General features: G+C 37.4%; 1 protein-coding gene across 7 annotated transcripts in view; it reads right to left on the bottom strand.

The window, feature by feature from the left end:
* shc3 (SHC (Src homology 2 domain containing) transforming protein 3) overlaps window positions 1-27,994 on the bottom strand; it is a 51,370-nt gene that overhangs the window by 4,650 nt on the left and 18,726 nt on the right. For 3 of the 7 annotated variants that reach the window (XM_015339928.2, XM_015339936.2, XM_015339917.2), the window contains 11 exons: window positions 26,278-26,788; window positions 14,812-14,882; window positions 14,582-14,645; window positions 14,221-14,340; window positions 13,025-13,078; window positions 8,165-8,216; window positions 5,626-5,752; window positions 4,793-4,949; window positions 4,156-4,252; window positions 3,403-3,594; window positions 1,587-1,882 (listed from right to left, as the gene is read on the bottom strand). In XM_015339928.2, the coding sequence (XP_015195414.1) occupies window positions 1,587-1,882; window positions 3,403-3,594; window positions 4,156-4,252; window positions 4,793-4,949; window positions 5,626-5,752; window positions 8,165-8,216; window positions 13,025-13,078; window positions 14,221-14,340; window positions 14,582-14,645; window positions 14,812-14,882; window positions 26,278-26,742 (1,695 nt within the window). In that variant the 5' untranslated portion in view covers window positions 26,743-26,788. Of the gene's footprint in view, window positions 1-1,586; window positions 1,883-3,402; window positions 3,595-4,155; window positions 4,253-4,792; window positions 4,950-5,625; window positions 5,753-8,164; window positions 8,217-13,024; window positions 13,079-14,220; window positions 14,341-14,581; window positions 14,646-14,811; window positions 14,883-26,277; window positions 27,606-27,994 lie in introns of those variants that run through there. The other 4 variants (XM_015339943.2, XM_015339949.2, XM_015339924.2 and 1 more) reach the window with 3 other exon arrangements.

The following is a 27,994-nucleotide window of genomic DNA, read 5'->3' as shown; positions in this document are numbered from 1 at the left end:
TTTAGCATCAAAGCAATGCATATGTCAATGCTTAAAACAACTTTGTTTATTATATCTACATTCCTTGGCTTATTTGGTTAACATATAAAATCTTAGCTGCGAGTAGAACATGTTGAAATAAAACTCACTTGAATACTTACAGCACCACTATTTGTAAGAAATAAAATTAACCAAATACTGTATACAGTAGGGTCACATTAAATGGTGGTTGCCTGTTACGTTCCAGAAACCATCAGGATATGACATATCATGCCATTATTGGCATTTCTGGTTGTGCTAATAGCAACCTGGGATCAATCCCAGGGCAGGGTAGCATTTTAGAGTAGCTGGTCACTTTTCACTTGGCTGTTTTAAGGAGTTGGTTAGAAACTGCAACAGCTAACATAAACCTACATAAGAAGAACACACAGACACCTCCCATACAGGTGGCAAAGGTGAGAATCAAAGCCAGAAACTTGGCGTTATCAGACTGCAGTGCAAAACACTGCACCGCTCTGTGGGGCTATTATTAGCATTATAATATTATTCATATAAAATTAGTACAGTGATATTAATGTTTTTTAAATGTTTTATGGTTTCTTGAGGGCTGCTGTGATACAAAGATAAGAGTAAACACTTGCTATCAAACTATCAAAACCTGCCTCGCCAAACTCTACCCCCTCACTCAAGTGAATGAGAGGAAGAACATTCTGCCAACATGTGGGACATGCACGTACAGTATGACAAGATTGTATTACTTCCCACAGAACATCTGACAGGACATTTGTATAAACAAAAACTACTTATTTTCAGATACTGAAATATCACAGTGACCTTTGAGTCATGCATAGAAACAAATCGCTGGCATACAAGATTGATTTGAAAAAAGTTACTTTTTACTTGTTTTTTCAATAGAAACACATCCCTTTTGAATTCATAATTTGCATTATTGATAATACTAAGTGTTAATTAACATTAAAATACAGCAAACACTACACATTCAATGCTTTGAACGCATCTAAGATGAAGGGTTTAAACTAAACATTCACCAAGTATTTTCCAATCAAAACTATCTCCAGATAATTGCCCTCCTTTTTCCTTGGTACAGTTTTTTTTCTGATAAATTATATGCCTAATTTCTATTTTCCACATACCTTTGTTTCAGCCAAGGCTATATTTATGAAGTATTAAATGCAAATGTTTTAATTCAAATTGATTTACCAAAGATTTTAAGCAATGTTCAGAAACGTATTAGTGCGGGTGTGAGTAATATAATAGCTGTAATAAAAACTTTTTTTCCATTGATAATCATTTTAGCCGTAATAAATTAACTTCATGTCCAGAATTTTATTCACACAAAAAAAACTCACAACTGTTTGTTGTTCTGTAAAAAATTACAGAACTTATTAACCTTTGCTAAACATGATTTTATCTAACATCTTCTCTGTATACACAGTGGATAAATTAGAACATTTACAGAGTTTAAAGAGTATGTAGGAGTGCAGTAAAATAGATTTAAACTGCTTAAAAGATTAACCGATTAAATGAAATTTACTGTATATACATAAATTGTTCAAAAATATTACATAAATCCAAAAAATACTCACTGTGCCCTCCGGATCTACCAGAAGAAGGTGCTTGGCCTGGCCGTTGTGCATTCCTGTCAGGACATAGGAACCAGGGTTTGTGGTACTTTTCCGGACCAGGAAGTCTCCATCCACCTTCAACAGCTGCTCTGCTTCCTTCCTGCTCATTTCTCTGTGGTACCACAGCTGTGAGCTCAGCTCTTCGTTCACGTTGAAGGCTGTTGCTCTGACCAGGAGGGGGCTTGAGTTGTCCACGGAGGCGGCCTTGTTTAAAACAGGGCCTTGGCCCTGGTTTCGGATGGCATCTTCAAAGGGCTCTGCAGGAAACATAAAAGCAGCAATCCATGGGAAGGAAAACAAAGGTACTGACACCGGCAGATTTCCAAAGGCCAGATATTCAGGCAGAATGTGAATTTTAAAACCTGGAGTCTAGTGCGAAGGCATTCCACTAGATGGCTCTGATGGTCCTGATGTAGGCTCTGTCTTGCATGCTAGTGTTAAATTGTGAAGGGTGTATATTACTGGACAACCGAACTGCTGGTACTGCTGGGGGTGTTTGCAATTGTAGATTGAAGCTGTAATGCATCTTTTCTGGTGCTTTCTCTCACTCTTGATCTCAATTAAGTGTATGCCCTGAAAGATCAACAAAATCCTCAAAAATACCTAGCAGAAGAGCCAGAAATTAGGAAACATTTTCTTTATGAAAACTCATCCACATACAGTGATGTGGGTGGCATAGTTACATAGTCGTTAGCATTGCTGCCTCGCAGTGCTGGGGTCCTGGGTTAAATTCCTGACCTGAAATACTAGCTGTGTGGCATTTGTATGTTCTCCCTGTGTTGATGCAGGTTTCCTCTGGCTTCTCCGCTGTTCTTTAACAGTCCAAAGACTGTGGTAGGTTAATTGACTTCTGCGAAAGTTGGCCCTGGTGTGAGTGTGTGTGTTTTTGTCTGTATGTGTGCCCAGCAAGAGACTGGCGTGGTATGTTTTGGCATACCCTGCCTTACACCTGTTCCTTGCTAAGACAACCTGCAGAGTCACAGAGAGGGTCACGGTGGGTTGAAAATTGACAGATGGATACAGTGATATGCAGTGTTGAGAAGCAGAAATGTTAAACTGACACGACAGTTTGCGTTAGTGGTTCCAAAGCCAGGCCTAACAACAGAAATGAAAGCTTGCATCCCTAATGAATGCCCCCCAAAATTATGTTATTCACCAATCCTACAGATATTTGCTTCTGAAAGAGAAAAAAAGAGCGAGGTGTTGAGTGCTAATCTCACCACTAGAGAGCGCTGCGTGACACCTGTTTCTAGACAACTGCACAGAAGTGAATCCAAAAATATTTTCTTCGGTTTTATCACCTTTAATGATAACTTCTGAATGCTCAATAGCTTCCATGTTAAATTAATACCAAAAAATAAATCAACAGTTTTTATTTCACTTTTAGATTTAAAAGAGATAACATTTCCCATGATTCTCATGTTACATACTGTACACCTTTCACAAGAGCTTAGGGTGCACACATTTTTTGAAAATGTCTGAACTCACAAACCACACTGCATACACTGAAAAGTCTGAACTCTGGCATTGTTTCTAGTTGACAGCCTGATTATACCACTCAAGGCTGACAGTTCCTAAATTAAACCTTTTATTAAACTTCTGTTAAAGGAACAGTGCCTCCTGCTAATGCAATGGGGAATCTTAAGAAGTCTTAATCTTTTGTACTGAAATGAGAAAAGGTACAATTAAGCATAAAAAAGATCTAGATAGGACAATTATTTTGTCACTGCTCTAATTATTTCTTGCAAGCTTAATTAGATGGTATAACTTTACTTACTCATATCAAATATGTCTTTCCTAGGACTATCTTTGGCAACCCCTGCTGCTCCATTGATCACAGTGTCAGAGTCTGCCTGCAGGGCTGCCAGGACCTGGGCATCTATGTGCTGAGTGTTAACATAGGTCGGGACATCCCCAGTTTTTGGTAATTGAGGTTTTCCTTCAGGTTGACCATATATATCACTGGATCCTAGATAAAAGAAAAAAAAGAATTATGGCTTATGCATACCATCTGATTGTACAGCATTCTCACAAAACCCTAAAATTCAACTGTGCTCTTTCCAGGCAGTCCTTGTCCATCCACTGTCATTAGACGCTTAGTCCAATATAGGGCCGCAGAACCCCTGGATGCCTTTCCATCAAAGGGGCGCACACAGAAGGAGTATAGAGACCCTAGTTAATTGAGTTAGCAGGTCTTTCAAAAATGGGAGAAAACCAGATTGCCTGGGGGACATCCATGCAGCCGGAAAAAGAATGCTGACTCCACCTTCTTAGTGTGAAAAACCCTGTGGTCAGTTGTCAAAATCAGGCCAAGATTAACTTCCATTGTCTCTTTTAGTGCCTGAACTCGGATTCTTTGAATGCGCGTTTTTTGTTGTTTGTTGGATTGTTTTGTCTTGTGCTCCCAGAAATACAAAAAGGTTTTTAAAGAGGCTATTAACTTGGCCCAATGCTGCAGTCTTGCTGGGTGTGCAGCATCTATCGTCTCTCGTGTGAATTGCTTTTGCCATAACTGAGAAAGGGCTCTTACCTTGCCGGACTGGAGCAGGTTTCTTGTCCTCGTTCTGATTTTCCCCATAGTGTCTTCCTTGGTAGTATGTTTGGTCTATTCCAGCTGCTGTGTTAGGCTATGAAGAAAGTAATCAGAATACCTTTAAGAGAAGACCTTATTAAAAACATTAAAAGGTGGCAGCACTTTGAAGGATGACTCATCGCTAAAAAGTGATTTGCCGTAGTTTGAACTTGTATGCGTGATTTGTTTTGTGCAGAGAAATTTAGCTACCCAGACCAAAACTGTTCATCACAGTTTCCTCATTCAGACTATAAGGAAACGCTTTCTGAACAACACTGGAAAAACAGTGAATAGAAATGAAGCAGAAAAACCTTCTTGTCCCAAGGACTAACAGAGAGGGGGGATGCACAACACTACATGTGCTCAAATCATTCAGAAAGATTCTGAAAGTAGGGCCATTGCAGAGTGCTGGTGAACATTGTTACAGTACATATTCTCTTTTCAGTTTCCTGAATAAAACAGCTACACAGCAGCGGGGTGTTCCGTCTGATCAACAACATTAGCAAAGTTCAAATGTATCAGTTTCTCAACTTGTGTTGGCCTGTTGCTCAGAAAGCGATTTGTTTTTTTGGAGAAACATGATTGAAGAACACACCTGAGAGCCATCTGCTGGGCCGGATGTCTGGTTCTTCAGTCTAGCGTCAATGAATCCTCCCGGAGGAGGCATCTTCCCTGGTATATTGTTGTAATACGGATGCTCAGCCATTTCCTCTTCTTCTTCAGTCCACAGGGACTCTTCCACATTCAACATCCTGTGTTATAGTAAAAGATAAAGCCTGAGTCATGTTCCTCTTTTAGAAACAGACCTTGCAGAAATGTAATTTTTTAAATTTACCTATGTGTAAATGGCAACCTTTTACTGCCTCTCTGAAAACATAAAAAAGGTTTCAAATAAGAAAAGGCCAATGTTATCAACGGTGAGCGAACATCTTACTGTTCCCGATCACCATACAAAATCAATGGAGTAAAAAAAACATTAGCAGTCTCATGTCTTTAAGTTACACATTAGATATTACCATTCAGATAAAATAAAACACCTATAAAATAAAACACCTATATTTGTATAAATACAAAGCTTTTATATATAACACAATATTGTTGATATACTGTACATGTACTCTATATTACAGGGTACAACAAAAGAATATAATATGGTATTCATTTTATATTTAATTGTATAACTATCTGAAATGCATCAGAAACAAAAGGACCTTGAAATGGTAATGTAGGTCTTATTAAAATGTATTCGATGTGAAAAATGTGAAAGCAAGTTCCAGTAAAGCATTAATAGTACACATTTTCTAACTATATGTTTATAAAAATCGAATTAATCTAGCTGGCCACTGGGAGAAATTCAAATGAACTGTGTTATGCCTTAATAATCAAAAGTGTGCTGAAGTAATAAGAGGGGTATGCCTTAACACTGACCTGTCATGAAGTGTGGGGAGCTTGGAAGGACACTGCAGGTATTGCCGAAATCGGAGTTCAAAAGCTTGCCCAATGGTACTAATGACATCCTGAGCCAAGCCGTCACAGCATTCCAGAATATGACAAGCTGCAGAATAAAAAGAGGGGTATCGAAGCCAGCACAGCTATTTCACTACAACAGCTATAAAAATAAAAGGGCTGCTTTCAGAAACTCTGCTTTCTTAAACAGTAAAAAGTGCGTAGCAATTCGGATTAGTAAAACATCTAGAGTACATTTAAAGTTTTTTTTAAATATATTTCAGGTGTCATTTCCTTTATATAGATTGATACTTTATTGATCCCGTGAGGGAAATTGCAGTGCAACAGCAGCTTTACACAGACAACACAGCCACAGTGTAATGATTGATACAATAATAATAATAGTGCAATACATACAATAGGCCTAAATAACTAGTTTCCAATCCTGATCCTAGACAATGATGTGTTTAAATATGCTTTCACCCTGTACAGGGTTGTATAGTAATTGGTATCAAACCTGTACCAGTTTTTGAATTCACAACTCTTTCATGTACGTTGCCTGTAACTGACTGGACATAAATGACAAAACTCTTCATAGAAGTGTTTATTACAATGTCATTTCCAGTGATAATCAGGACGACAGTTAGGAAACACTGGCAGAAACTGAATTAAAAACCCCGTAATTGTTTAGATAGTGTTTATGAAGGAATTATCTGAATACAATTGTGAGTGTACTGTTTTGTCTTATACAATTATAATAAACTAGTGATTCTACCAATATCCCACTGGACATGCAGTGTCTGTGTTAAGGTACTGTGAAAATAGGTCTGTTGGCAAAATTGAATAATTTCTTTCCACATTTCCTAGTTTCAATTACTGCTTTGTAACTCAGTGTAGCATTTAATTTTAGAAGCTAGGTGAGTCTGGGCCTAGTGCATTTTCAGATGGTAAGCCTCTCAGGAAAGTCTGAGTCCCGTTGGAGTGGTTGGAGTGCTCCCACTGAAGTAGATATTACTAAGTCACTAAGTTGTGACTTTCAGATATGACTTTATTACAACAGTCCACCGGCATGGACAGGAAATGGAAATATTCCCAAGATTAGCAAGTGTGAGCCCCATATAATGAGCAAATCTATCACTGTGTTTAAACTTTAAAACTAAATTCAGGCTTCCTTAAAATGTCTGTTTTGTTTAGAATGGAAGGCTTTTTTACCAATCCCTCTCATCCCACCCTGAAGAACCACTGTTTGGTTTTCTTGTAATGTCAGTGTCACATGTCATCATTTTCAGTACACATCTGCATTCCGGATGGAGAGTTTTGTTAGATGATTCATTTAAGAGATTAGACCTCACTTCTTTACAATGACAATGAATTGCATTTTAGATAACAGGGGTCAATTCTCACTACTGGTCATTTAAATGCAGGTTTATGTTCATAATGCACTAATTAAATTGATTGAGTAGAGGCACTGCTGTGCTCAAAAGGCACTTCTTTGAAAGAGCTTTTAAAAGAGCAGTATAGATGTCTAGTGTGAGGAGAGCCAAAACACAATTTAAATGAGGAATGCAAGTCTCCAATGCCACCAGAGCTGTGGGACTCTGATCTGGTTGGTGCCATTCTTGTTGATGACTGGTAAGTACAAATGCATGTTGTCAGGCAACATAAGCAGTAATAGCCAATGAAGGCTCAGTCTTTCATTTCATCTAAAGCTTTTTGTTAATTTTAAAACTAGGATTCAAAGTAACCAGCACATTTTCACAATCTTGTTCACTTCTCTACTTTGTAAACAACGCTGATTGATTTCCTACTGCTGTTCACCCCACAATTCAGCCTATGAAAAACCAACATGACTTCTGAAATTGTTGATATGAATTATGTCTTTGGGGGTGACTCCAGATTGTTCAAAGGCCTGCTATATTAAAATACGTAGCTCTGAACACAACGGGTTGGTCCAGCTTTCCCAAAACATTTCCAAACTATGGTCTAAACATCCCAGTACCTTACTTGACCGAGACCAGCCCTAAATTATGTAAAAAACAAATTTTGTGTTTGGATTTGGTATGTCAAGGATACTCATTTTTATTTATCACTGTGTATTTCAGCACACTGCCAGACGGGAAATGAAAGTGCATTAAAAATAAAATTGCCATGAAGGTTAATCTGCCCCAGAAAGAAAGACTTTTCATCAAAAAAAGATGTGAATTTTCATGGCAGATACATATGATGTGGCACGTTACGCTATACTTCATCCACAAAATGACTTTTGTGCACAAAATGCATTACAAAGGGTGTTCTGTCCTGACAAACTGATAAATATGATTTGGTTCACAAAACACATGACCATGTTTTTGTCATTTTACAATGTAACAGAACAGTTTCACAAAATCATGTGTGTATGTTTATTGGGACATTTCTATCTACAATACAATGTTATCAATTATATTCAAGTGTTGCATAACCTAATGCACAGAATGAATCATATAACATGAGGGCCAATTTTGATGTAAAATAAATGCCTTACCTCTGCGATTAACAGGGTCTTTTGCTACATATGCAACATAATCAGTTGTGTCCTGTAATAAGAAATCTGAATAAAAAACTTGATCTGGAAAATCCATAAAGATTTATAGCATTTTAGATACAAGAGTATAGTACAGTTTGAAATCCATTAAACTGTTACAGATGCACCCATTCAAAATGCGCGGGCGATACCGCATTATTTTGCGGTACGCTGTACGCAGTCTACCGCAAGCTACCGGTAAATACCGCTAGTTACCGTAAATTCTCCTATAATACGACAAGCAAAATAATAGTAATAATAATAGTAATAATCCGGAATTTCCGCAATGTGGAGCTAACAAAGCTCAACCTCTCATGTTTGAGCTGTGGCCATCAAAGTCTTTAATGAAGATATTACTAATAGTATTAATAATGAATGACCTTGGACAAGCTGTAAGTGTAAACTCAAAGTATTGCCCTGGTCAACATTCTTTTTTTCATTGACCGTCTTTGTAAAAGTAACACCACAGCATTTCGCAATCACGCATTTGTTTCCAATCATGCAAAGTACAGTGATTCACCATGCCTTTCACATGCTCTTAAAAGAGATTGATTTAGGAACATAAACATATTACCGTATGAAAACTGTACTGTATACAGTATGTATATGTATATTTAATGTCTTAACTGTGCCCGTTTAAGTATTGAATATTCATATCTAATTTTACCACTGAAGGGAAATCTTAGTAGCTGAGCATAAAAAGAATAGGAGCATACTGCAACGCGTGTGAAGACCATAAACAATATTAATTTTGGAACATAAACATACAGTATATGGCTGGTCTCGGTACTTTAAAGAAAACATACACGAAACATGGTTTCATTATGACCAGAATCGGTCTTGAGATATGTTTAACTTGATTTACAGTATTTGAGAGGTACAGTGCCTTGCGAAAGTATTCGGCCCCCTTGAACTTTTCAACCTTTTGCCACATTTCAGGCTTCAAACATAAAGATATAATTTTTTTATTTTATGTGAAGAATCACCAACAAGTGGGACACAATTGTGAAGTGGAACGAAATCTATTGGATTTTTGAAACTAATAAAAAAATGAAAAGTGGGGCGTGCAAAATTATTCGGCCCCTTTACTTTCAGTGCAGCAAACTCACTCCAGAAGTTCAGCGAGGATCTCTGAATGATCCAATGTTGTCCTAAATGACTGATGGTGATAAATAGAATCCACCTGTGTGTAATCAAGTCTCTGTGTAAATGCACCTGCTCTGTGATAGTCTCAAGGTTCTGTTGAAAGCGCAGAGAGCATCATGAAGACCAAGGAACACACCAGGCAGGTCCGTAATACTGTTGTGGAGAAGTTTAAAGCCGGATTTGGATACAAAAAGATTTCCCAAGCTTCAAACATCCCAAGGAGCACTGTGCAAGCGATCATCTTGAAATGGAAGGAGTATCAGACCACTGCAAATCTACCAAGACCTGGCCGTCCCTCTAAACTTTCAGCTCAGACAAGGAGAAAACTGATCAGAGATGCAGCCAAGAGGCCCATGATCACTCTGGATGAACTGCAGAGAACTACAGCTGAGGTGGGAGAGTCTGTCCATAGGACAACAATCAGTCTTACACTGCACAAATCTGGCCTTTATGGAAGAGTGGCAAGAAGAAAGCCATTTCTCAAAGATATCCATAAAAAGTCTCGTCTAAAGTTTGCCACAAGCCACCTGGGAGACACCCCAAACATGTGGAAGAAGGTGCTCTGGTCAGATGAAACCAAAATCGAACTTTTTGCCCACAATGCAAAACGATATGTTTGGCATAAAAGCAACACAGCTCATCACCCTCAACACACCATCCCCACTGTCAAACATGGTGGTGGCAGCATCATGGTTTGGGCCTGCTTTTCTTCAGCAGGGACAGGGAAGATGGTTAAAATTGAGGGGAAGATGGATGCAGCCAAATACAGGACCATTCTGGATGAAAACCTGTTGGAGTCTGCAAAAGACCTGAAACTGGGACGGAGATTTATCTTCCAACAAGACAATGATCCCAAACATACAGCAAAATCTACAAAGGAATGGTTCACAAATAAACGTATCCAGGTGTTTGAATGGCCAAGTCAAAGTCCAGACCTGAATCCAATCGAGAATCTGTGGAAAGAGCTGAAAACTGCTGTTCACAAACGCTCTCCATCCAACCTCACTGAGCTCGAGCTGTTTTGCAAGGAAGAATGGGCAAGAATTTCAGTCTCTCGATGTGCAAAACTGATAGAGACATACCCCAAGCGACTTGCAGCTGTAATCGCAGCAAAAGGTGGCTCTACAAAGTATTAACGCAAGGGGGCCGAATAATTTTGCACGCCCCACTTTTCATTTTTTTATTAGTTAAAAAAGTTTCAAAAATCCAATAGATTTCGTTCCACTTCACAATTGTGTCCCACTTGTTGGTGATTCTTCACATAAAATAAAAAAATTATATCTTTATGTTTGAAGCCTGAAATGTGGCAAAAGGTTGAAAAGTTCAAGGAGGCCGAATACTTTCGCAAGGCACTGTATGTCTTAACACCGATACTACAGTGCTTAAGTACTGCTCACGTATATGTTTCTAGGTTTATATTATGCATTTCATACGGTCAAATTACTTTTGAGCAACTAATAAGAAGCGCGAAACGGTATGCGTTTTAGTTTCGTTTTGTGCTGGGACCCGTGGATTGATTAGAGATATCAAGTACATACAAGTCATTTTTTAAATGTTGTAGTTCGTCTTGAAAAAATGTTACGAGTACATCATCTATCAACAATTACACAGGTTCTGTTTCCATATTGCGGATTTTGGTTAGGTAATATTATTTTCTAGATTTCACGTTGTGAATATATGATTTGGGTAAACAGAGCCGCAAAGAAGTACATTATGGGTTGTTGTTTTTTTTGCAGTTTTATCTAGAACAAGCGATGCTTAAACCTTTGTCTGATTCTTGTGAAACTATCCACACGACAGTTACAGTACCTAGGAGTTGACTTCAGTGATGTCACTGATGGGATGTTTCTAAAAATCCATCCTCTGTAAAACGTCTTCTCTAGTTGTCCTGCATATGTATTCGCTAATGAAGCTGTGTGTTCTGAGCCTGGATCTCTACATTTCTGTATGAACCAGCTTAGAGGGCTAAAGACAGCTTGTGTTTAAATTGAGTGTAAGGCAATTTATGCTTCTAAAGTCATGGTCAGCATTTATTATTGTACTGTGCTGTAAACTTGTTCTGTGCCAAGTCACATTATTTTATAGCGTTTTTATAGCGTTATCAAATCCGGTGGTGCTGTGTGTTAGTTTCCTGACTCCCATGTCACATGGTCTGTGATTGAAACCTGTGAAACCGGTTTAATTCGTCACAGCCAGCACTCCGGTTGTAAAGTAGAAGCAGGCGAGATTTCCAGCGAAAGACACCTCCCCCTTCTTCAGGTGTGAGGGTCATCTGCTCAGAATGAAACGCTAAAATGTAATGTAGGCTCTGAATGGGTTCAGTTATGATTTGGGCTTGATTAAGGTCGCTGCCTTTCATCTAAAACCCTACTTGAATCCTTCTAAACTAAAAATCAGTGTTAGTGAGTTCTAAATAAAGAGGTATCCAGGTAACAGTGAAACGGGCGGACAGTCTGGGGAGATCGCCCGTTTTCCATGTAAATAGTTCCTTGGTTCCGCACCCCTTGGTGTTTCTCTCGCTCTCTCTCGGGTCACCTGATCATTAGCTCGAAAGATTTGAGTGCTTTGTGTATATTCTAATGGTAGTGAGGGCAGGGTGTGTGGGAACAGGTTTGGTTGAAATTGCATTGGAGATCTATGTTCTTCACACCTGAAACATTTTCTCTGAAAGCATTTTCTTCGCAGTTTAACCGATCTTGTTACAGCATGTTACAGTTTACTATTATTAACCATATTAATTTTAAGTGCTTAATGTAAAATCTTGTAAAAATATATTTTCATTGTTCAAATATACATTAAGTCTGACTATCATATAATAAGTTAAATACAAAACTAAAGAAAAAATAGGGTTAAATATAATTCAAAATATTTTGCTAACAATGTTAACTGTTTATGAATAATAAAATGTATTAACTAAGGAGTAGTTTTTAAAAAGTTTGTTAAAAGAAAAGTCCAGCACCAGCTGGATTCGAACACACAACCTACCAGTTGGTAGTCACGCACCTAGACCAGTCGGCTACAAGACAGCTCACATGAACAGGCAGGCAAAACAGCCCTACACAGCCCTGTCGCAGCACACGAATACCGTTATTAAATTCTTTAGATACGCGATTCCATATTATATTCCCTTTTAATCAAATTCTAAAAGTATGCTTGTTGACTCCTGTATCACGTTAGTTAAAGACTTCGAAGCTTACAATGTTTAGGGAGAAATGGAATACTGGTGTGTATTTTTTTCTTTAAAGTACCAAGACCAGCTATATACTGTATGTTTATGTTCCAAAATTAATATCGTTTATGGCCTTCACACGCGTTACAGTATGCTCCTATTCTTTTTATGCTCAGCTACTAAGATTTCCCTTCAGTGGTAAAATTCAATATCTACAACGGGCACAGTAAAGACGTTTACAGTAAGTCTTTCTACAACAGACCAACGGACCACGAGTGCCCCTGTCGGTCAACCAATCACGCACCGCGGTACCCCGTGTCATCTTACCTGCGGTACGTGTCTGTACCGCTCACTTTGAATGGCTGCATCTGTAGCAATTAAAAACATATACTGTATAATGGACAGGTAGGTAAATAAATTGATTGATAGGGAGATTGATAATAAATACTATACATATACAGTAAAAGGCACAATTGTGCTTCTCAAGATGACAAATACAATCTTACCGGATCCCCACCAGATGCAAAGGAAATTGATTGCATGTGATGATTTGCTATAATCTATGAACAGAAATGACAAAAAAAAATTCAGTTACTACTCATTCTCTGTACTTCCTGCAACACAATATTTCACTGTTACATGTGTCCTGTCTGTCAAAAATATATTGAATAAAACTGTACATTTTACAGGAATGTAAAATTTAAAATTGGGATTAAACCTGAAGAAGCCTGCTTTCTACTGTTTTATTTTAAATAGCTTATTAATGGCTAGTTTATAGTAATGTTGATCTCCTTTTATACAGCTGGATGGACTGGAACATCTGGATTAAGGGACCTCACTCAAGGTGTAACAGCAGTGTCTGCAGCAGGGAGTTGAATCCACAAGCCATGAGCCCAAAGGCTCACGCACTATACCAGAAGAATGGCTGCATTAAAGTATCCAAAAGTACCATTGCGCAATGTCATAAGAGTCTCAATATCCACATGTCTGTAGAATTAACTTACCCAAACTTGGAAAAATAAACATGAGAAAGAAACAAAATTAAAATATATTAGATTTGAAGTGCAAGTGATAAGCCGTATGATCAGTTGACTTATGTTTTCTCTAACGTTTGCTTTTCTAAATATTACATTTGTTCGTCTTGTAAGCAGACGTTTGTGCCTAGCTTTCATCCTTTCTTGTTTATGTGTTTTTTATGTAAAAATAATTATTTCACAATAGGACTTAAGACTATCATTAAGTCAATTTGTTTTATTCTTCTTACCCTTTTTAAATTGTTTCAATTATTTCAATTGTTAAAGAACAAGATGCATTACTATCTCTTGTGTTTAGAAACTATCTCTGGTGTAAATGAAGCAGCTCAGTAGTGTAGTGCAGCTGAGAAAAAAATGAAAAACTAGAGTGGCAAACACATTTCTCAAGGTTTTTATTCTGTACGGATCTGAGTGATAAAATAATGACAGACATTCACCCTTTTCACAGTTCACCATGGAACATTTGCTATCTTTTTTCTCAGTTTTTGCAATGGCTTTACCAGTGCTACTTTTCATTGTTGTAGTAACCTATGGTTTATGGTTTATTGTAAAAATCTGTACTGTCTTGTGTTTTTTCCTAAACACATTATTAATACACATTATTCTTCTTTTACCATATCTTTATATGGGTAGACCCACTGACAGTGAAAAACTCAATGCGGCCCTACCTGTTTGGAGTCTGGTGTCATCAGGTTCAGACTGGTAGTCGAGATGTTCAGAGTAATACTCATTCCTGCAAACTGGAGGTTGCTCTTTCCAAGAATGCTGGAGAGGGCTTTACTAGGGGGCTGTGGAGTGAAATAGCATAATCAGTAATGGAACAAATTAATCACATCACTCCTTACACGAAGACAGCTCTTTATTCCAGACTTTATTAGTAACATTTCACAGCAAATTACTTTGTTCTATGGGCATCCTGTACATTTATGTCAAATTAGGACTGCTTTTAATAAAATTCTTAACTTTGGCAAAAGCGTTAAGACTATCATAAGGTTTCATATAGCAGTGAGTCAAAGAGGAACTGTTTACCTTTCTTTTACGAAATGCTCCTTTGGCACCTGGCACAGCTTCATAGACTCGACTGATAGCTTCCCTGGGGAATGAGCAGAAACGGGATAAGGGGTGTCCTGCAAAGATTGTCACAGTCCAATTTTATTTTTTTTAAATACAGTACTGTAAAACGTGGCCTTTGTAGTGTTTTAGAAATTTTGGTTCAAGATACTTATTCAGACCAGATGAATGAACTTGTTATCCCTCACCTCGTAATTTGTGATCTTGTGTTAAAGTCTAGTGACCTCATGGAGCGCAGAACCTCTATACATCCCAAATACTGAAAGAGAAAAGAAATAAGAACTATAATAAATAATTAAACCTTTTAAGACTTGACTGCATAAAATTATGCAGTGCAGGCAGAAATCTGGGAGTGGAGTCCTCTCTTACAGCTCAGAGAAACTCACTCTAGTTAATTTGTTTCCTATTCCATACCACACCTATTTTGAGTGTTATCATCTATTGAATGGCCAAGTTTTCTTTCATTTCTTAGCAGCGTTACTGGGGTTGTGGTGTATCGTGATTTCATTTCCACGATGTAGCTGGGACAACTGCTTTTTCTTCTCTCCAAGGTTAAATGGACTATGAGCAGAAACCACATGTTCAGCCCTCATAACCCAGTTCATTACATAAAAAAAGGACGAATCTAGAATTGAACTTGAACAGAGTGGCACTTGAGTTTTTTCTTTCCTTCAGTCCTCATTTAAGCATCTACTGTGTTATGTAATACCTTATAAACCTCTTCGTGACTATATCTGTAAGAACACCATCTGCTGCAGCTTCAAGGTCTTCAAAGAGTCAACACTACAGAAGAAAGAGAATAGTTCTTTTACCTTATCCTAAGCTAAGATGAAGGTTGCCACCCTCTTACAGATCAACTCAATCTTACAAGGCTATGAATATATGTATCTTTTATTTAGCTAATAACTAATATTAATAGACTACCTAACTACATATTTTATTAAATTGAATTATGATGTTCTATCAGTCAGTGGTAGCGAGCGCCATTTTCTACGCAGTGGTATGCTGGGGCCCTGGGATTAGAGCAGTGGATTCTAAAAGGCTGAACAAGCTCATCAGGAGAGCAAGCTCTGTCATTGGGTCTGACCTGGATCCCTTGGAGGTAGTGGCTGAGAGGAGAATGGTATCCAAACTAGAGGCCATCATGGACAACATCTCCCATCCCCTCTATGACAGGCTTGTAGAAATGAAGAGCACGTTCAGCAATAGAATGATTAATTCACGGTGCGACAGGGAGCACTACAGGAGGTCATTCTTGCCTTCTGCCATAAGACTGTACAACGCATCCACCTTGCGTCTTGGCAGAGGCAACATTGACAGTGACCTGTTTCTGGACTGAACACATCTACACATCTACTGCTACATCTGTTCTTTTTCTTTTCCTGTTTACAACTGTTTTTTGTGCAATATATGCCAGGGACCCATGCAATACATTTATATTTATATTTATATCAATATTTACATCTATATTTATATTCATATGTGTGATACGATTTTTCTGCGTACTGTTCTGTTCTAGTTTGTTCTTTGTGTGTCCGGACTGTGAGTAACTCTTTTAGTGCACCCCTCACTGTACTGATTGTATTGTATGTATTGTATTATTATTATTGTACCATTCGTTACACTGTGGCTGTGTTGTCAGTGTTCAGCTGCTGTTGCCTTGCAATTTCCTTCATGGGATCAATAAAGTATCTATCTATATATTTATTCCTCAGAGATCATTCATGAATTTGTGGAGACATTCATGTTAACTTGTTCCCTTACATGGACCTCAGCGAGCCTCTCATAGATTCTTCTGTAAAGAGCCATCATCGAATGAGAAACCATACAAGGACCCTTTACAAGACCCAGTGTCAATATTCCAATGGCTGTCATTCATATTGAGCTGCAGAAATGCAGCCCAGTGACACAAAGAGGACTGGCAGCTCTCCTGGCGTGAATTCAGTTTACACTCTTCCCTTTTTGGGGTTTACCATGACACAATCATGAGTGCTCGCTGTCAACTAGTTGAGCTCCTTTAGCCTAGAAAGTCTTTGTGGGCCAAGGGACTCTGAAAGCCCTAACAACATCACAACATTTCAGGGGGCAACATCTTCCACATCTCTCACTGCGATTGAAACTCTCAAACCCATCATACGTCATGCACATAAACTGACAAGCACATATGTACTGTATTACTACGTTTATTCCGGTATTGTCACACTTTGACATTTCATATTCAGGATGTAAGGAGGTGACCATTTTCTACAGACCAATCATAACCCTTAAGAAAACACATTAAAATAGGTTAATTTAGTTGCATAATTAATCTTTGGGCAACTCAGTTCAGTATTGGTTAAGGGTCTGCAGATTGTGCTTAAATTCCCAGGTGGGCTATTGCTGTTGTACCCTTGAACAAAGATCTTCATCTGAATTACTGTAGTAAAAAAGTAGTTTCTTTGAATTATAATGTCAGGAAAACAAATTAGCAGTCTTCATTTTGTGCCCACTCAGTTTGGAATTAACTGTTTCATGTAAATTAGTTTTATTGTGGCTTGCAGAGAATAGCACACAGAAAAAAGGGAAAAGCAGACACGACTCTCCAACCCCACATTTGTCTTGGGCTCACAGGCTGCAAGCTGCGCAGTCCCTGAAAGGAGAGTTGGCACTGACTAAAGAAGCTGCACGTCTTCCTTATGTAACAGGAAAGCTGCAGGTGCCGGGACAGACATAGGATAGGGCATTTTAGAGATTCACAGCTGACTCATCCACCCTTATACCAGAATAATCTGCCAGAAATGCATGATGTTCGACATCTGCTTTATAGAGATCAACCTGCTCCCAGATTGAGTACCTTTACTGGATGATACATGCAGCAGCCCAACTAATTAATGATTTCAAGGTGGATTGCTGCTGTGTTTTAGTACACAAGGAAGAACATTGTTTAAGCACACAATGAAATGTAGATGTAAATAATGTGTGGCTGCTGTTTTTATAAAACAATTAGCACATTTATTATGTAAAGCAATTCAGTTCATTAACCAGAAAAGAAAAGTGAAAAACCACTAAATGATGGATTAAAACAGGAACCCCTAATGAATTAGAGAAAGTTCAATTTAATCATGACTGACTGTCAGCAACAACGGAATATGGTCAAGACTCACCTGACATTTCAGTGTTGTTGTCTGCGTCTACTTGTCTACTTGTGTCCCAATCCCATGCAGTAAAACAGCCGCCTACACACTTTCTGTGACTAATTTCAGTTGCTGGGAACATTTCGTTCTGACAGCCTGAGGTAGGTTTACCACTTATCCATAGTCCATTTCTATACAACCTAGTGTGTACAAACAAAGGCCTCTAAAAGTATCACATCAATTAAATGTTCAGTCCATTGCAAGATGTACATTAAACCAGCCCTAGAGAGTTAAAGATTCCTGTGGTGTTCATTGCTCCCGAGCTCCAAAATCTTTATTTCATAGCTTGACCCATGTTTGTTATTTTCGACCTTCCACGATTGCATTGCAGGCCAGGCGTTAGCCAACACCTCTGTTTATATGTTCACTAATCTGTATACTATAGCTAGTGCTTTATAACTTATATACGGCATTGCTTTGAATTTTGTAGGCAAAGAAACAGGGCTCAGAGGTACTAGGTCATGTGCAGAAGGTGACACCACTCTCCTTGAACTCTCAGACGATTCTTTGCCATTGACATTTTGTGTTCTTCCTGCAGTGGACGAAAACTCGCCACATTTCAACGTCAATCCAACACCTGGTTATGCTTATCTATACATCTGGTTCCAGTTTGTGTCACTTCATAATCTACCAAGCCAAACTGCATTATTTTACAATAAAGACATTTCAGATATCCTACTTGAAGGACCGACAGAAAAAAAAGTCTTGTTCTACAAGGTTTATCGAAAGAGATTTGCTTGTATTTTTCACATTGTTCTCATTAAAATCATTCTACTTAGGAATTCTTCAGGTCCAAAAAAGAAACAAGTAGTTAAAAATATGCATGTAGTCTGTTTATATAATTCTGATAACAAAGATTAATGCATGAAGACTAAGATTTAGTAAATACTGTATGTGGTGTCAAGAAGAGTCTGCTTCCCAGAGGGCCCAGTCACACATTCTTGAAGATGACTCAGGAGTGCGAGTGATAGTATTTAAATATGAAAAACACCCTCAAACCCTTAAACAATACATCTTAAATATAACATGAAGTCTGAGTAGGTAGCTGTGTCTGCAGGCTGCAAAAGAAAAGGTTAAGGTTTATTCCATGCTGAAAGGAAAAGAAACACAATGTTTCGACTATGGAGCCTTCTTCAGGAGTCTCCTTCTTCACCCCTGTTCCTTAAATATAACATTTTGTATGCATTTACTTGCACACCCCTTGTACTCTGTAAAATCAAATCCCCATGTGGCCTTACTTTAATGAAACACAAGACAAGTATGCCATGACAACTAGTTTTAAAGCTGCGTGCATATTCCTCACTAATAACTTAATAATGTTTTTGCAGGCATTTAGTTTGGAAATACAGAAACGTGTGCACTCCATGCAAGTTCAGTCCATGCTATCTTATTAAAGGTCAATGACTGCAATCAGTGACATCAATAAAAAGCTTTGTCATACTTTTGTTTTTCCCTACATTGGCTTAGTCAAATGAATGTCTTTCCTGAAGTTCTGCATAGGCATCCACTCACTGTGTATGCTGGCCAGAAGTAACAAGAAGGATCTGTAGGTATCTTTTAGGAGTGACACAAATGATTGTAGCCCTTAAGACATTTCATTTGCATATTTCAAATCCATGAACTGCAATACAATATTTTGCTTACTCAATAGGGCACACAGAAGTGCAAGTAGAAAGTGACATTTAATTTTAAGCACTATTAATTTCTTTCCTACTCAGCTTTCACGTTCAGTGTTTGTTAGCTACAATGAGTAAATTGTTTCACTTTCTTTTTTGCAATCAGATTTGAAACTGGCACAAAATAATTTTGAATAATGTACGAGTGTAACAGCCGTATTCTCATAACTTTGTGCTCCAGCTGAATGTTTGATTTCTGTTTCTTTAAATGTCAGGAAACAATAAAGTTATGAAAACATTCCCTTTGTTTCCCAAAAGAAACACAGGTAACAGCAACAATTTTAACAGACAATTTTAAACAAAATAATGACTTATTTCATCATGCAATTTTGAGTTCATGAATAAAATTCCAGGGTCAATTCAAGAGAGTGTGAATTGAACTCTGACCTTTGTAGAGGGGCACTCATGATCTAGCTAGCATTTCTGGAACAGTGGAGGTGAAAACATTTTGAGTTTGGCTCAGGCTAGTAATCTAACACAAATCAATAACTAACTGGAAACTGAACAAAACATGCTTTTATCTCACATTTCAGATCTCTCTTTTCTTGTCTTCTTGTACACTAGTCCACATGTGTGTAACATTATCATTTTATGTCAGAACTAAAGCGTCAGAGAATTTCCTTACATACTTTTTTTAAGAACTTGGCTCTCTTTCAGCATCTCCTGTATCCACTTCGGATATAATGAGATATGTACTATATGTTGTGTTCCTGCCACACACTCACCTGACAAGCTGCATGCTCTGCAGTGCCTCATAGGAGAGTTAACACTGACTGGGAATCTGACACACCTCCGCTGTTCCACAGAAAGGAACATAACCAGTTCCTCCCACTCCTACCCCAGTAGTGCACAGCCAATTGTGTGCTGCTATTTGAGGAATCCCGGTCACATTCAGTTGATGTCACTACCTAGGCTCAATTAAGCATCACCTGGGCAGTAGAAATGAGCCTGCTTTTGAGGTTGCTATTTCTTGTACTGGCTTAACTACTTGGAACCCCAAAAGAGCTAGTATGTGGAGTATTTTAAGGATTTGCAGAGAAATGTTAAACAAATAGTATGATATGAAGACATTTTGTTTAAAGATCATGGTAAGATACAGCTTGTTAATTTTGATAAAATACCAATGTGCCCTTTAAGGAACAGTTCTAATGTTCTGTTGTTTTTTACTTACTCCTTATCTCAGTATTCATTGTTAAGCTCCTCCCAGACCTTGAAGTAAATTATTATATGTAGTGACAAATAAAAATGACAAACATATAAGTCACGATGTCTCAAGGGCATTCCCATGTTGCTAATATTTCTGCTGTATCACCAAATGTTGTTAAGCATATCTCATGGCTTCATTATACACTACAAAACTCTAAAAATGTATTTTTCGGATCTACCAAGCTGTTGTGAACTGGTTGTGCATCTGGCTTATCCTATAAAAATCACTTTAAAAATCATACTTCCTCCATACCAACAGGCATAGAAACCTCATCTTTAATATACATGTAAACAGCTGATTCACTGTTCATTTCACCAGTTAATCACAGTGAGCTTTTTGTCCTCTGCACATGCACACTTGGTAATTAACAACAGCGTGGTTGATAATTTTGCGTACCATACTGAGTATAACAAAAACCTTCCTCGTGGACAATAAATCCTGTGAGGACAGTTGAGAGAAGCCTTTCATACCTTACTTTCATGCCTTTGCAAAATGGGAGATAAATGGAAAATGAAACATATTGACTCCCCACGAAAGGTGCCAAAGGGGTTAACTGAATCCAAGACCCTGAAGCTATGATTCAGTAATAACAACGACGCCTCCATACTAAATGTAGATTACACTTTTTAAAATGTATATTAATGTGTATTTAAAAATTGTTTTCTCATAAACAGTATACAGACATGTTTCTTTCAGGAGTTTGTTTCTGTAGAAAGCAGCTTTCACGGTAGCTTGCACCTTCACAAGAAAGGATAAACATCAAAACATTTTATGTGAGGCATGCGGAGCCCAACTTCAACTGCATAATAATAAGATATTCTTTCATTTTTAATTTATTTGGGATTTTTAACCATTTATTAAAAATTAAAAATATTTATTTAAACTTAGCATACAGAGTGGACATTGTATTAGTTCGTATTGCTGGATGAAAGATTGCTATAAGTAAGCATCTGAAAAGTTTCTATTCTCATTTAAAATGATAGATTTAGAATAGTGCATTTTCTTAATGACTTAACATAAAAAACTTCTAAGTATATATATTAGAACTTCAGTCTGGATAACCATGCAATTAAACATTTATCAGAAAAAACTGACTCGCCCAAATTAAAAAATACTTTTACCTTCTCTGGACTATAATCCCAAAACTATGACCTACAACTACTGCATCAATCAATGAGTTCTAGTCTATGAGTTTCATTTGTACCGTATTCAAAAATGCTTGCCCAGCAACATCTGTTTTGATATATTTGATGTCTACTTTTTTCCATACAGCACAACTTGTACGTTTAACAGAAATTTAATATCCACATTTTCTCAAAACACAAAGAGACTTGAAATTAACCAGAAGAAAATGAGAATATTTTTTTGTTAGGGAGTGGAATAGCTCATTACCATTTCATCGAATACCATCGAATACCAGCAATTCCATTCCAATATAGTAAATTGCAAAAAAAACAGTACAGATAACGGGAACTACTCATGTTTTTATAGTGCAGAGGTGTAGCACCTGCTGTCAGAATTCACTGCAGTACTGAATCCAGCAATGGTGACACACAGCTTTGCACACGCATGTGTTCTGAACACAAAATGACCAAAATGTCCCTAGGAAAAACATAAGCTGCCCGTGTATTGCATTACATCTTTTATTTAATGCAGCATACTGAGAGACAATATGTTGTATATACAGTACGCTATATTATCAGTTTATGTACTGCATCACATACAATTTAATAAAATATGGTGCATTTCATATGTACGAACAAAATCAGGTATAAATGATAAAAAAATCTATAAATATATTTGTAAAAAATAATGAATTACCAGCCTACTTTATCACAAAATCCATTTAATTAAAATAACAACAGTGTAGAGATTGAAATGTGGTAATACCACTGAATTCTGTGAATGTAGTAAATTGGAGATTTATAATTGACTAACATTATCTGATCAAACAGATTAATTGTAACAGGCTATGAGGCCTTCAAACCTGGAGCCTCTGTTAGAAATCTGAATCTAAGAGTGATTAACTACATAAGATCTTCTGGTTTGTTTCTTTGAATTACACATGTATTTGCACAGTGATTTACTTCAACCAATTCCAGTCCAATACTTCAATCTGATAATCCAGCCAGCATTTGTGAGATACTTCAATCTGATAATCCAGCCAGTACTAATGAGATACTCCAGTAACTCCAGTCTAATACTCGAATATGATAATCCAGACGGCACAGTGATTTACTTCAACCAACTCCAGTCCAATACTTCAATCTGATAATCCAGCCAGTACTAGTAACCACAGCTGGCACCAGTCCAAGTCAACCTGACAGACTAAATATTTCCAGTAATTAATCAACTCATATACATTTTCAAAGATTAACAACCTTAATGTCTTCCTTTGTGAAATTTGTAAAAAGAAAATTGAACTCCCCTTGCTTAACATTTTAGCAATTGTTAAATGAAGATATCTCAAAGAAAATCTACATATAGAGTATAATTTAATGGATTTACAGTACAGGGTAATACTTAAAATATTTATCATAATACATATTTTCAAGGAAAACAAACACTCCAGCTACAGATTAAAAATAATCCACACTGACAAAGGCAGTACATGGCAAAACCCATTTGTGTAAGGTTAATTCGCCATGTTGAACTTTGCAATAATGCAGATATTAAAAATAATATGGAGTATATCCATACTTTGTATTCTTGTATTAATTTAAATTATTTGTTGTTTATCTGAACATTTATATTGAACCTGACATCACAACATGGTATTTTTATTTAAAAAAAGACTTACTATGAAATGCACGGACATTAGAAAAATACAGATAATACAAAAATATGTTGAAAGTACCCTTCACCGATCTTAAAGAGTTGCTTCTATAACACGTGAGGAGCTACTGCTAAGGTGAGGTTGAGGTGACTAGGAGAAAGACTGACTAAATTCCTAGAAACAGACAAAATTCTAAGGCAGAGTACATTGAAAAAGCAGTGCTCCATCGTTTACTGGAAGAAATAAAAGATATGGGACAATACCAAATCATGTTATGTGGCCACCATTATCTTCAAAATCGGTATCCATCTTATCTATCCAGGCTGCGAAAGGAAAGGCTTCACCACAATATCTGATACGGATAAGAGGAATTTCTTGGTCAGGAGACTGAAATTAAAGCTACTCTTCATTATCAGCGATACCCTCCTTGAACCTTTTCTTGTTCAGAAAATTCAGACACATTGGGCATACTATGTATTTAAAGAATTTTAGTACTTTGTTTGGATTGTCATTTCAATTCAACACAAAATGTTGTTTACAGTGGACTGTTCTGGTTTTCTACATGAAAGTGCGAACGACACCATCAGCCTTAACCATTGTCTGGAAGCAGCATTTTGTGTGCAATCTCATGTCTTCAAATTAAACACATCAAGTGCAAAAATAGAACTTCAAATATTGATATTTAATCAGCCAGTACACTGTGTGCCCTACAGAACATAAAATATAATGTTTCCCCACTGTTGAGTTAGATTTAAAAACAAAATTCAAACCTAGAAACACGTCATGATATTTTAATAAAAATCAAAAAGATAAAGAAGTATGGTTTGGTGTGTTGCCCTTTTAAGCTATTCACAATCCTCCACTATAGCCGAGAACTAAGTAAAACATAGTCAATTTATTTCACAGATTTTTTGCTAACAAAGTGATATGAGGTGAATTTAAAGGACTATATTTACTAGAACACTTCAATGACATGCTAATATTAAAAAACGCTGGAAAACAAACACTGGAAAACAAAAGTCACTGACTGAGTAAAGAATTATCCTTTTATTCCTCAAAAGGACATGCTTTGTGAATGATCAAGTGAAATACAACAGAAGTTAGCAAACGATGCACATGCACTGCGTTACGACACAAATGCAAATGAACACAAACATCTACCATCTCATTTGGTCTATGTTCAAAATGAAAGTCAGAAAAGAATGTCAATTAATATTATTGTCTTTTCTAACTAATGGTGCATGAAGAATATGGCCAAGCACATGGCACTAATTAAAAATGCTGCAAGCAAAATTACACTTTAAACTCAATACATTGCCACTAGGTACCTCAGAGAGGCTTTTCTGCAGTATGTACATTTTCAAGGTATTGACTGAGTACTTCAAATGCACAGTACTCCAGCAGCTAATTGTTAATGGTGTGGGAACTGCACCCTTCGCAATATCTCTCTTTATATAAGGGCTTCTTTTGTAGAAGTAAAGGTTATTGTTAAAAGGTCATGTTGAGGGAGACTGAGAAGCCGGGTATCAATCTAATCTTATGTTACATGGATCAAAATCCATCCAAATAACATTCACCTGATGGGAAATTTGTACATTTATCTAAACTTTTTATTTTGGGGCGCTCTGGTCAGTTCAAATGTTGAGTATTCTTCTAATGGATTTGCAAAGGTTAAAATAACAGGGAAAAAAACAACAGCTACTGGTGTGATTTCTGTTACGGATAATAGATTTTCACAAAGCTGAGAAAAAAGCTGACTTAGTTCTGTTATTTATTTTAATATATTGTTTTACTGTCGTGTACCATACACAAAATGCCACTACAGTGAAAAAAGAATCCAGAAAAAAAAAACAATAGGCATATGATTATATCCATATCACACAGACATTAAAGAAAGAAAGCTACTTCTTTAACCACAACACAAATGGACCTGCAAATTGATATCCTTCTGATGTAACTAAAATAATTGATATTTGTTTAATGGTGAACATTTTTCAGCTATAGAAGATGCAAACTATAAAACTACTTTTTCAGTATCAGATTTTGCTAAAATATATGAATAAACATTAACATAATGGCAAATACATGTGTGTACGCAATGTAATGATATACTTATTGCTGAATGTATTTGAAAAAGAGATCCTGAAAAGCATACACAGCACCTTGTACTTCTGTTTCTTTCTGAGCCTGTTATTTCTTAAGGTTAAATGAATCAAAACATAGAGAGAAATGTGCGCATATATGTAAAACAACAAGAGCTTTTTTTACAGCAGACGACTGCTCGATCTATGCTGCAAGGGTAGTCACCACCTACACTCGTAAGGGTAGGTTTTTCATTAATTCTCACAAAATATTGACGAGGAAGATGCAGTGCATCACACATCTAATGCACATTTCCTTGTGTGCCTGTTGTGAGGAAAGGAGACCACTAGTTTGTGAAAACAAAAGCTGTTGCCACATTGTGTGCCATATGTGAGAATGCAGAGAGAAAATGGTGTTCAAAAATGTGAATGACAAACTTGGAGCAGAATGTAAATAATTAAATGTAAGTAATTAAAAATAAATGGTGCTTGGCCCTCACAGGGTTAAATGTTTTTCTATCCCTCTCTTGCTGTCTAGCTTTTCCAATTTCAGACTGATGACCTTCTCAGCTCCATGAATTATTTAACCCCCCCTCCCCTTACACACATTCACCTGCCTTTTACTGTGTTCTTTTTAATTTTATCAAAGGAAAACAACAGGTAGACCGACCGTCCTTTTCTTTTTAATGATCAACTCGTTCATTGAGAGAAAAGACGGAATGAAAACAGAGACAGACCAACCTTTACAATGTACGTCACACCTGGTCCGGAGATCTTCTCGCTCGAGTGCAACCATCCTCTGGAGGGTTTATTGACAACAGTGCCGCTCTGATTCCAATCGTCCCCTCCCAGGTGCATTTCCTCCAACCTGCTCTTTTTCCCCGTACTCATTTTGCCCACGTCCTGTTGAGAACACAGAGTGCCAAAGGCAGAGTTACATGAGTTGTCGGAGGCTGCCGCCGATGTGCTGGGAGTGGTGGAGCTGCCGCCCTGCAGTTTGGAGACGGCGAGGTCTTTCACCGCGGAGGGGAGGCTCTTGATGCCCAGGAGGCTGCCTGTGTTGGCAAACTTCAGGTTGGACACTTTGTGGATAAGGGTACAGAGGGTGGTGGCTCCATCCTCGGGGTCAGCGCGGAGGACCTCGGCCGGCGTCGGGTACGAGGGCTCAGCGGAGGTCGCCGGGGCAGCTGAGACCTTGCTGTTCATGGACAGGTTCTGGAGAAGCTCGTCGACGGATGTCACGGACTCATTCCTGAAACGGTTGTATTTGGTACGGTGAAGCATGCCCTTCTATCTTGTTGCCTGCATACGTACTGGCAGATGTGATGCCAACCTAATTATCGCCTCCTTTAACATAACAAATGCCTCATAGCAGCAGCAGGCAGTGGGAGGTCATTTTTTTTTCCTCTTTTTGTAGAGAGCCAGAGCTTCAGGTCAGTTAAAAAATAAAAGAATGGCAATAAAACTAAACAAAAAATACAGACAATCCATGAAAAAAGGCAGCGGAAGATTCCAAACCCAGCCCAGATGCTTGTTCCTACCAGTGAGCTCCAGAGAGGAAAGTAACACTGCTATATGGTAGAGATCCCTAGTTCTCTCATGGCTGCCAACCCGCTCACAGCAAAAGCATGACTCACAGAACTGAGAAGACCCTTCTCAACAAAAGGCTCACTGAACACTGCAAATCACTTCCTGTAGCAAAAAAAAATCCACCCACTTACAGCACACTAGAACCAATCAATTCTCAAATTTCCCAGACTGATATTTTTCCCTAACTGCAGAAAACGTTTTTTTATTATTTAGCAGAAAGTTAAAAAGCCCTAATCAGCAGCAAATTAATATTCATCAAATTATTCTATCTGCTTTCTTATACACTATGCTTTCTTCTCTTATAGATCCAATTGCTAATTAAATCTTTTTTTTTACTGCAGCATGGAGCTCAGATACAGTTGATTTTATTTAAAAAGAAAGACGATCTGCCCTTAAGGATTAAATGAAAAGATAAAGATAAGAGGAAAATTATATACAATAATCCAAACTGTTATGTATCCAATAATACATAAACTATACCTTTTACTTAAAAACACAAACTCAAATTCATATCTATGTCATTTTAAAAAGTAATCTTTTTATATAATTAATTATACGTTTAATGTTATAATGTTCAAGAGAGAATGCAAGGTCAACAGCTTTAAAATTCTGGAATTCCTCACCAAGGAAAATAGATTTTAAAAATGTATATTGACTTTATTGTTAATATGATGCCATAAAAACATTGTTGTTCAATTTTCAAAAGTCATTAATTTTGTATTACTTTAAAACCAATGCTATCTTTCTAATTTTTCATTAAATAAGAAAATTAGTAAAATGACCATTCACAAGGGAGAAATTTTCATTTTAAAGACGGAGTTTCCATGTCTTGGTTATTTCAGTTATTTCATATTTCAAACATATAGTC

This window comes from Lepisosteus oculatus, chromosome 3 (genome assembly GCF_040954835.1).
Source record: "Lepisosteus oculatus isolate fLepOcu1 chromosome 3, fLepOcu1.hap2, whole genome shotgun sequence".
NCBI lineage: Eukaryota > Metazoa > Chordata > Actinopteri > Semionotiformes > Lepisosteidae > Lepisosteus > Lepisosteus oculatus.
This window is presented reverse-complemented; position numbering and strand designations above follow the sequence as displayed.